Genomic DNA, 11,694 nt, shown 5'->3' with positions numbered 1-11,694 from the left:
GCCCAGCGTTTCTCATGATGTACTCTACATGTGAAGCAGGGTGACAATATACAACCTTGACATACTCCTTTCACTATCTCCCAGAGTTTGTTCAAATCCATGTCCATTGAGTCAATGATGCTGTGTAACCGTTGTATCTTCTGCTACCCCCTTCTCCTCCTGCCCTAAATCTTTCCCAGCATCAGGGTCTTTTCCAATGAGTTGGCTCTTCCCATCAGATGACCAAAGTTTTGGAGTTTTAGCTTCAGCATCAATCCTTCTAGTAAATATTCAGGACTGTTTTCCTTTAGGATTAACTGGTTTGATCCTCCCGCAAGTCTTTTCCAGCCCCACCGTTTGAATGCATCAATTCTTCAGTGCTCAGCCATTCTTTATGGTCCAAATCTCGTATCTGTGCATGACTACTGGAAAAACCATAGTAGGGATTCCTGGCTCTGCCATCCCCCTGCTCTGTGAGCTTTGCCTGCTTTGACCCTTTCCTCATTCACAAAGTAAGAGTTTAATGTTTTCAAATATAGTTCTCGTTTTTATTCACTGAAAATATTGTACGTGTGGATTCAAGTATTCCGTGCTTCACGCCGGCTGCCCAGGGCAGTGGCGAACAAGGCAAGATCATTCTTCAGTTGGAAAATATAGATAAGGACGAGACTCAAAGAGGAAAGGCCCCTCACCCAGCCTCATTTAGGGCTGCATGTATGCTCTCAATTTTCTAAGTTCTACCCCACACAACCCTCCTGGTCCTCACGGCAGTCTCATGTGAGTTCGAGGCCTGTCCACCAGCATTGCTGAAAGGCACACTATCATTTAGGCCATCATTTTCTGGAACATCTACTAAATTCCGCTGATCCTGAGAAATGCTTTACCGGGATTTACAATCCTTCGCTGAGACACTGAGACTGTTTTCCAAGTGTTTTCAGTTTTCTCTCCCCCAAGCATTTACCCAAGTCTTGACTGAATAGTCATCTATTTTAAAATGCACATAGAAAAAACAATGTACGTGTAAGGGCCTGCTTACTTGTGATACGAATTTTGATCCTCCGTAATCCAGGACTCCAAATCTTACAAGTTCACCTGACCTTTGAAGGATGTAAACACAGACCCAACTAATAGAAAAGGGCCCCAAACACAGCTGTCTATATTTTTTTTTCTGTTGGTTGTTTTTGAAACCAGCAAATCCTGGGTTAGAAGTAAATATTTCCCCTACTCTCCCTCCCTGCCCTTACCGCTGTATCAAAACCAGAATGACAAGGTCAGGATTAGCCTGGCAGTTGGTTGTGTGTATTGGACAGATCTGGAAAGCATTCTGTATTTGGCTCACATCCTCTGAGGTCCTCCCTTCTCTGATCCACCAGAAATGCACTCTCTCTTTTATCTTCCCGATGCGTCTACCCCAACATGTTAATTTTCCCATTTTGCCTCTAGCCTGCTGCTTAAGAGGTCCCCTCCTTCTTTTCTACATTGACACCTGCCCCAAATGCGGAATCCAGCTCAGATGACCAGGGCAGTGAGGGTCATATCCCAGGGCTGCTCCAGCCAGAGGCAAGGGAGCATTACCCAGGGAAAGAATGCCAGTTTCCAGGTAACTGGTGGAAATTCTCCCCATTTGCACACAGGACAGTGGGCCTAGGATGCTGCCTAACTTCCTTCCTCCCCAAGTTGATTTCTTAACTAGGCCAAGCTTCCTGACCAATTGCTCTCCTCCGCCTTAGGCCTCACTGCATGCTCCTGAAGCAACCCCACAGCCACCTCTCCCTTCTCCAACTCCCTCCTCCCTAACATGCCTGAGGCATGGTCATTCCCCCTGGCAGCTCCTTGTTTCCTTCAAAGCCCCCACTTCCTGACACAGCCAAAAAACCATCCTTTACTCCCCTAAGGCAGGAACACACCCTGACCTCCAAAGCTTCCTTCCACAGCAGCTGTAGCTACAGGATCCCTCAATTCCATGTTCTACAACTTCCTAATCTTATCCAGACTCCCAGGAGTATCTGCACCGACTCCTATAGACCAGGACCTCCATCTGTCTATTACGTCCGTTATTCCAGCTTTGAAACCTTGGAGCCATTCTTCTTAACATATACTTCTAGGGACCTTCTCTCATGGTTCAGTGGCTAGGACTCCACGCTCCCAAAGCCGATTCGATCCCTGGTCAGGGAACTAGATCCCACATGCCGCAACATAGAGTTCACATGCCTGCTACACCTGAAAAGATCCTGCATGCCACCACAAAGATCAAAGATCCCATGAGCCACAACTAAGACCTGGTGCATTCAGATAAGCACAAAAATAAAGCAAACCAAAAAGTCTAAAAATAAGTCAATACACTTCTAGTTTGCTTAACATTAGAAAACTCCAAAATGCTTATTACAGAAATCTTAAAAAACACAAACAAGCAAAAATTTCCTAACAAAAAACCACTCCAATCCCACCTTGAGAAAAACCCATTTCATTTTGAAACATTTAGCCAGATTTTACTTTTATGCAAACACATTCCACGTTCTTTCCAAACAAGAAATTGTGCATAACTGACAAATTTTACATAAGAAATGACCTGTTAAAGCCACTTAAAGGAAAATGATTAAAATCAACCAAGGATACAGAAGTGTATTACCAAAAGCCAGATCAATAATATGCCACTTGGTCCTTGAAGGCTGGCCTGCATGCCCTTGTCATCAACCCATAAAGACTGGCTACTCCCCCTGCTTCTAACAGCACGGTTTCTTAATCACTTTTCCATCTTCCCTTTCCCTCCAGTACCAAGACTTACCATTTACCCCTTCTTCTGGTTCACAACCCTAAAACATGGACTTTAAAAATTCTACCTCCTCCAACTTCCCCCAGGTCCAACTCACTCTGCACATATCACAAGCATCCCTAAAACACTGTCACCCTCAGGTTAGAAGCCCAGTGCTCCACACTAGGTCTCATCTTTCAGCCCTAGCAAGCCCTACCACCTCTTTCACCTCTGACAGTTCCCGTACAAAAACCCCTTAAGATGCTGTCACTGGTCTAAAGCCTGTGTGAATCCTCACCAACCCCATGGGAGCTGTGAAAGAAGTTCTTCACATTAATCTGAAGCTGCCCCGTTGCAAAACCTTCAACACCAGCCCTAGCTCTGCCTCCAACACCCTCTTCCCCAGTGACACAGAATGCTGGTACCTCTCCCAGATAAACAAGTCTGCTATACTCTCCACGCAACTCGCAACATCCCTATAAAATGGCTACACTCTGGATAATCAGTAGCTTCCTGGCTGGGCCCAGGCTTCCCACTCACAATACCAGGTGTCCACTCTTCTCCCAGAGGCCCAGAGAAAAACAACTTCACTCCAGACACTTCTTCAAGGTGGCGAGTACCGGCTCTCTCAGTAGGCCTAGCACTGGGACTATTAAGTGGCAGGACTACAGGAAGGCCCTGTGCCCCTCCACATCTCCGCCCCATGCTTTGTGCACCTACGGTCTCTCCTGACGGCTTCATCCCCTTTCAGCACTCACCACCACCCCACATACACACCAACACACACAGGCATGCGCACACTACTCCAACTATTATGGTAGCCACTGTTAAAAGCACTTTCTGGGCCATGTCCTATTATCTGAAGGGGCAGGCAGCAGTCTGGCACTGGCCGTGGGGCCATAACTCACTTCCTGCTATTGTAAAAACCCTCAAAATAAGGCCCAGTTACAGGAGCAAGGTAAGGATTCCTAAACCAGAGAACTGGGCTGAGACTCAGCATGGGAGAGTTGAGTATGGTAAGACAACTACTTCCTACCACCCAATGTGCTGAACTCTGAATGTTCTTCAGAATGGAGATCACTGACAAAAGTTAACAACTTGGAATTTAGCTAAGAGGACTCTTACCTCCAGAGAAAATTTTTTATTGAAAACACAGAAACACACACACACAATTATGAAATTAAGAAAACCATTCCTTAAGAGTGTAAGACAGGTTTCTTTTTATTAAGTTTTCCTAAACTAGTCTCATGTTTACTGAATGTTTTTCTTTGTGTAAGAATGTAACCTGGAGCTTTAACAAACCAATTTAGATAATGCAACCTGGATAAATGCTTGTCTGCACACAAGTCATCAACTGTTACTCTCTGGTCTGGTCTCCATGTAAATTCAATTGGTCTGCAAGCCTGTCTAAACAGAGAGCAAGAAGACCACATCATCTTAATTCTAGTTTAAACCTCAAATTCAACCCCATCCCAAGTCCCACACCCTCCCCACACACAAAAGAAAATGTCTAGGAGAAATGGCCATTAAGGACTGAGTCAAGCTGCATAAGCATTGGCTTAATCCTGCAGCCAGCACTCCAAAGTAGCTCCTGGCCTCACAGCAGGCCAGCTGAACTCTTGAAGCTGGACAGGTAGAGAATGGACAAAAGATGTTCTAAGAACAGGGCCAAGTCCTGGTGCTGCGAGGCTTCCATGCATGCTTACACACCAACATAAATACACTTCCACCTTCCTCCTCTAAGCGACGTTTCTGTACAGCACTTTAGCGCTTATAACAGTCTGAATTTTTTAGTGCAGAGATGGACAGAAACTCATTCTAAATATGCAAGGTATACTCTTATTTCTAACAACATAAGTCAAAAGTAACAGAGAAGCACTCTGGTATACAGATTAACAATTATTACAAAGGTCCAAAATGTAACCAACAAAGCTTGTAACAGTTTCTAGGGCAAGGATGGGCTCTGGGCTCCTCTAATACTACAAGTTTCCCTTAGAGTTCCCAAAACGCCTCACTCCTATCAACATAGCCCAAAGCGCTGTCACAGGGAATGCTTTGGTGCTCCTGACAGTGACTGCAGAGTAAGAATGAGGCACTGCTAAAGTCAGGCACCACGCTTTTTTACCACTAACTTCAGACTCATCCAGTACAATCCAGTGCATCTTAGTTTTTTGTACAGTCTGTCAGCCGTTTAACACATACACATTGGCAGATTCATGACAGATGTTAATGCTTAACACATAAGTGACTGTGAATGAGCCAAAAAAAGAACTTAATTCTCATCCTAAGACTTCACGCTATACCTCAAATTTACACAGAATATCTCTCACCTGAACAAGCAGGCCAGGATACAAATCTTTATACCATAATTAACAAGAATCAATCCCTCAGTTAAATTTACCATGCCTATATCCAACAATACATCTACCCAATTCTAACCTTCTGAAGAGAAAATTATTTAGACTTTGATGCTTGGGATATTAATGAACATACTTTCAGAAATATACATTCTCAGGAAGAACCTCCAGGTTTAAAATTCTCAGTTAACAACCTGCTCCAGGTGAAAGGGTCTATTTTCCCAAGAGCAACACATGGCATTTGTAATGGGAACCCCTTTCCTCTGGAAAAGATGGGAAGATGGTGGGGGGAGTCCCAGGGGAGCGGAGTGACACATGAAGCTCAGAGCACATCTTTGCTGTTCTACGTTAATCTGTGCCATGCTCTAGCCCTCAGAAACAAAGGGAGATCCCTCCCCCATCCCCACACCAGGCGGGGAGCCTTTGTGGCAACCTCCACAGCAGAATTTTTAAGCACAACTAAGAGTTCCTGTCATTTATGTCATAACAAAAAGTTTGCCTGATAGCTAAGTATAGCCTGTGCTATAGCTCAACTTTCTAAAACAAACTTCTCTTTGTATAGGCATGATTAAACATAAAAGGAGTGAAGCATAAGCTCAGTAAGACTAACTGGGCTTCTAAATAGTACCGTTATGAAAAAGATACAATGCACTTCATTTATGTATCTAACTATTTAGAAGTCAAAATGCTCCATACATTACCGATATCCCCTCCCCTTCAAGTCCCCTAAAAACTGACTAAGAAATCTCCAGTATTTAATTGCTCTAGTTGATATTTAGAACAAAGTTGACAACTTAAAGCTTTATAATAGTCTGTTTTAATATAAACAATTGTTGGAATCAATCAATGTCCATTTCAGGAAGCTTCTTGTCTGAATCCAAAGGCACAGCTGTGTCTGTACCCTGCTCAGCAGCCTGAGGGCCCGGGTTGTCTCCTTGTCCATCCACTGGTCCATTCTGCTCTGCATTTTTTTGCTCCTCTTTTGGAGGTTCCACTTTGGGTTTGGGCTTTGAAATTATAGGGCTGCAGATACTCGTCAGCTCCTAGAACCACAGGAGAGAAAACAGTGGTTTTTGTAATTTTACATAGTATACTAAAATCCAAGTCCACCCTGTCCTATCCTATCCCCAAGATGTAAGCAAAGATGGAGTAATGGAATTCTCTATTAATAATACCAATACTAACTAGAAAAAACTATTAAATCTTTAAAATCATGAATTACTTTAATTTTAGCTTCAATCTCTTTTGCCTTGACAACCGGATCCATGGTCAGACTCTGCTTGTTCTGCAGATTCAGCTTGTTATTCATCCACTCCATGGCCTCATTCGTGCTTTTTTCCACTTTCAGCATGTCAGCAGCATCCAAATGATCATACTGGTCCTCCTATAACCAGAAGCCAACCAGACAAGCGTCAAAGACTGATACGGTCCCTACTCAAATACTGCCTAGTTCTTCAGCATCTTCCAAAAAGTTACAATCTTTCCCAAAATGAAGCCCATCTAGCCTCACAAGCTATACATTCAATTCCCTAAAAATTCAATAAAGGAAAGTAACCTCAATTTTTAAAACAGAGGAAATACATTTCAAGGCCAAAAGGAATACACATGGTGGCAATTAAAAGGTTTCAGCAGTATAAACAACACATGCTTTATACAAAATCTTATAAATATAATTCTGCAAATAAATAAATATAATTTTACAATGCAAAAAAAAAGGCCATGTCATTAGATAGGAGACTGGAGGTTTAGGCATCGAACTTGAGAAACAAAATAATTATGAATACAGTTTTTTAAAAGAATCCTTTCAGAAGTAAAATTTTAAAATTAATCTTTTTAGAAAGCTTAGTTTACTATATTTAAGTTTCTTACATGCAAATAACACCACCCTTATGGCAGAAAGTGAAGAAGAAATCAAGAGCCTCTTGATGAAAGTGAAAGAGGAGAGTGAAAAAGTTGGCTTAAAGTTCAACATTCAGAAAACGAAGATCATGGCATCTGGTCCCATCACTTCATGGGAAATAGATGGAGAAACAGTGGTTGACTTTATTGGGGGGGGGGGGGGGCTCCAAAATCACTGCAGATGGTGATTGCAGCCATGAAATTAAAAAGACATTTACTCCGTGGAAGGAAAGTTATGACCAATCTAGACAGCATATTCAAAAGCAGAGACATTACTTTGCCAACAAAAGTCCATCTACTCAAGGCTATGGTTTTTCCAGTGGTCATGTATGGATGTGAGAGTTGGACTATAAAGAAAGCTGAGTGCCAAAGAATTGATGCTTTTGAACTGTGGTGTTGGAGAAGACTCTTGAGAGTCCCTTGGACTGCAAGGAGATCCAACCAGTCCATCCTAAAGATCGGTCCTGGGTGTTCACTGGAAGGACTGATGTTGAAGCTGAAACTCCAATCCTTTGGCCACCTGATGCAAAGAGCTGACTCACTGGAAAAGACCCTGATGCTGGGAAAGACTGAGGGCAGGAGGAGAAGGGGAGGACAGAGGATGAGATGGTTGGATGGCATCACCGACTCAATGGACATGAGTTTGGGTAGGCTCTGGGAGCTGGTGATGGACAGGGAAGTCTGGCGTGCTGCAGTTCATGGAGTCGCAAAGAGTTGGACACAACTGAGCAACTGAACTGAACCAACACTGACAATACATCAAGAACCTAGAGTATAAAAGTAGAATTAACCAAACTATTGACCAAAGTCTGGGAGCAACCCAGACCACAGGCCAATTCCCAGCTCCCCCAAGAGTAACCTGGGTAAGGATTAAACCACCTATTTCATAAATGTACTGTGTAGATTTAATGATATATTTTGGAGTATCATATAGTACTCAAGAAAATGATACACCCATAGTGTATTGTTCAAACAGTCCTACAAACTAAATTATTTGCCTAATGTGTTCTAAGACCAGACTAGAGCAAGTTAAGTCACTAATGAAACATTTCATAACAAGAAAAGGAAACTGAGTAATACTGCTCAATTACTGAGTCTCCTTACTAAAGAGAAGCAGCAAATCCCAGGGTTCTTATTAAGGTTAAATAAAATATACATGTCATTAACATCCAAAAAGAAAACAATGTTATTAAATAACAGAAAAAACTGCTATGAAAATGTCTGAACCCTCTACCAAAACATTAGTAGGGAAGAGGAAAAAAAAGAAAAGATACCTTGTTTTTGAAAGAGCTGATTACTTTCATATACTGTTGGATTTGTTTCCCTAGTTCGTCAAATAATTTTGGTCTTTCTTCAGATTCCTGGAATCGCATCTTAATAGGCTGACCTAGATTCTTATTAGAAGAGAGAATATACAAATTCTTCACAGGGGAGTTTAACAAAGCAGTATTTTTCTACTAAGACTGATTATGAATTAAAATACATTTAATCTCTGTGTTCTATATATAAGAAGTTGAATATTTTTCCCCAGACTGTTGAAATATTACCCTCAGGCTTCATTAGAATATACATCAATACTGTTCCATGTGGAGCCACTGCAACTTGTCACCTGAACCCTAGTTCTCAAAATACATTGGGGAGACAACCAAAAACTAGATGCCTGACAGTGATATACAACACTGTATATGATGTACACGTGCCAAAAATGTTTAAATCTGTATCTTACAAAGCCTCCAGCTCTAACCATAAATTTACCAATAAGATAAAACACCACAGGGGTGAAAAGGAGTAAAATATAGACTGGGAATAAATTCTCCAGGACAGATGATTCAGTTTTTTCATCAACTAAGTAGAGGAAGAGAAACTGACGGAAGGAGAACTATGGATACAGATTTAAGAGAAGCATCAACACAATGTATGGGCTCTATTTGGATCCTGAGTCAAAGAAGCTAAAAAATAATTTATGAAACAACTGGAACCTCAAAACTGACTGGACATATGGTGATATTAATAGTGATGTTAAGGAATTTTTATACATGTGATAATGGTACAGCATAAGGTTATATTTTCTTTTAAATACACACTGATGTATTCTGGGGTTAAATATAACCTAAGAGACTTGCTTAAAAATAACTGGAAGTAGAAAGGAGCAGAAATGGAACAAAACTGGACATAAGCTGATAATAGCTGAAGCTATTATTCTGTCTCCTTCCATGTGTTAGACAGGTCCCATTGGAAAAAAAAGTAAATAAAAAAACTCAATGAGCAGGAGCTCACTGGAGACTCTCAACATTCTTGCCAGAACGACAGGAAACTGCATGTACTTACTGTCCTTGAGCAATTTCATTCCAAAGGTTAGTCAGCAATGGAACAGTTTAACAAGAAACTAAGTAACCAGAGAAATGGAAAAAGTTCTTGTGTACTTGCATCTTCTTCCAAACAAGAGGCCTCAACTTTTTAAATAATTCTTTGGACTTTTAACTCTAAAGTGTAACTATCACTCCTTTACATAAAAAACCAGTCACTTCTACTCTATTGAGAATTGAAGCTGTATATACACAGCCCTGCTCCAACTACATTGCCACTGCCTGTTAGAGGACAGGAATACATCTTGTTAGTCTTTCAATTTCTCGACATTAAGAACACACTCAAGCTCCAATTCAGTAAAACCTTTTATGTCTGAACTCAATTTTCAGAAAAATTGTTTTGTTATTATCAAGTTTAAAAAAAAAGATAGTGAAACTAAATGATAAAAAGTATAGCTTTTCAATCACTTTCAGCCTGCCTTCATTTAACATGAGAATTACAATTTTGAGGTATTCTCCATGCAAAGTACAACATTTCGCTTTCAAGAATCACTTACTTTTAATTCAGCCAATTTATCAACGTAAACTTGCTTTGGCTGGTCTTCTCCATCCTCATACAACCAATTTTCAGTATCTTCTAGTTTCAAGGTAAAATTGTTACGGTCCTAAAGATGAAGGAAACAATGCAATTAAGTCCATCAAAAATTAGTTGATTCAAGAATAAAGAAAACAGTCACAGACAATGATACATCTGGATTTTTTTTAAAACATGAGGTAGTGGGTAGATGGGGATATAGGAAACAAGACTGACACAATCTTATTTTGCTTTATAGGTACAAGGGGGTTTATTACATTGTTTTCTCCACTGTAGGAGACATTCGGATATGTTTGAAAATTTCAGAATTAAAAATTACGTTTAAAAATAAGTGAGTTAATAGTAAACAACACTGTGTTGAAAGCTACTGAGAGAATAAATCTTAAAAGTTCAAAAATTAAGTATGTGTAGTGATAGATGTTTAGACTTATGATGGAAATCATTTCACAACGTATATAAACATCTAATCACTATGCTGTACATCTGAAACAACTAAAATGATATGTCAATTATACCTAAATCTTTTTCTAACAAGTGAGTTAAAATCAGCATCAGGAGAAAAGTGAGCTTTTTCGGAAAGAAAAATACTAGGTAAATAATAGCATGCAAGTGTATCAAAAAGTGACACACCAAAAAAAAGTGATGCACAAAGACTAACCTTTAGGAAACACTCCACCAATTCTATATTAAAAAATATATATATATAAAACTACCCCAAAAAAATATTTTTAATCATTTTACTGTATACCTACAGATGCAAAACATCACTTGTAAGTACATTTAAGGATCCTCCCGGAAGACACAAAATGAGCAGACACACTACGGCACATACTTACATCTTCACTCACAAACTTCTCATATTCACCACTCAGCTTGTCTCTCATTTCGTACACATATTCTTCTACTGCATTCTTAGCATCATTCCTCTCTTTCTCTAGTTTATCCTGCATGATCATCTTACCCTGTGAACAGCAGTCAGACATTCAAAAAACTGAGACAATTTCCTCTTAACTGTTAAGCAATATAGTAATAAAGGTTAAGAGAAGCCTTCTTCCCAAAATCCTCTTAGTTCTGAAAATCATCCGAGAAAAGAGCTGGAAGCATTAGTCTTCAGTAAATTATGACGATCAAGTGAGAGTTTCGTAGGTATGCTTAGGGAAACAGAGCAACAGAAGAAATAGCAAGATGTTGAAACTCAAAAGTAAAAATAAGGAAAATGCTAGGACAAGAACTGAAAGAAACTATTAGCTCACTGTCACAAGGTGGGTATAACCTGCTTGTATTACATACCCAGGAAAAATAAAAATTATTCATATAGTATAGATGCTAAAGGTTCTATAAAACTATTCTAAGACCGAATGTACCTATCATAAGAAACCTCACAGACAACAATTAATTGAATAATTGTGCCCCAAGGTCCCAAACAATGCATCACTCACCATAAGCAGAGTTACATACTGACTGGTAACAGGGAAAGAAACTAATAAACAAAACATTAAAGCTACTCTGAGTTCTCCCACTGGTCGACTTCCCTGACCCTGGCCTCAAACATCCCAATCTCTAGTGAACAACCAAACTCACATAACCAAAAACATGAATGATACCTCCCCGAAATGTCAAAAGATTTCATAAGAGAGTTTTTAGCAATAGACGTATCACCATAAAACAATTTTGAAGATATATCTTGGGATCTATTAAACTTGTCCTCCAATACCCCAAAACGTTCAATTGTTCCCAAACCCCACACAATGCATAAAGGTCACTAGACACAGCGTTCGAACACTATGGTCACGTTAATGTTGTAGC

General features: G+C 40.2%; 1 protein-coding gene across 2 annotated transcripts in view; it reads right to left on the bottom strand.

Moving 5' to 3' along the window:
- Positions 1-3,927: 3,927 nt before the first annotated feature.
- The window catches only part of HSPA4 (heat shock protein family A (Hsp70) member 4), a 49,540-nt gene continuing 41,773 nt past the window's right edge, over positions 3,928-11,694 (bottom strand). For both annotated transcript variants that reach the window (XM_069589776.1, XM_069589777.1), the window contains exons 15-19: positions 10,725-10,850; positions 9,851-9,958; positions 8,262-8,381; positions 6,311-6,472; positions 3,928-6,131 (exon numbers count right to left, since the gene is read on the bottom strand). In XM_069589776.1, coding sequence (XP_069445877.1) covers positions 5,928-6,131; positions 6,311-6,472; positions 8,262-8,381; positions 9,851-9,958; positions 10,725-10,850 — 720 coding nt within the window. In that variant the 3' untranslated portion in view covers positions 3,928-5,927. The remainder of the gene's footprint in view (positions 6,132-6,310; positions 6,473-8,261; positions 8,382-9,850; positions 9,959-10,724; positions 10,851-11,694) is intronic.

Source organism: Ovis canadensis, chromosome 5, assembly GCF_042477335.2.
Source record: "Ovis canadensis isolate MfBH-ARS-UI-01 breed Bighorn chromosome 5, ARS-UI_OviCan_v2, whole genome shotgun sequence".
Taxonomy (NCBI): domain Eukaryota; kingdom Metazoa; phylum Chordata; class Mammalia; order Artiodactyla; family Bovidae; genus Ovis; species Ovis canadensis.
The sequence above is the reverse complement of the archived record's forward strand: the minus strand, read 5'-3'. Positions and strand labels throughout refer to the sequence as shown.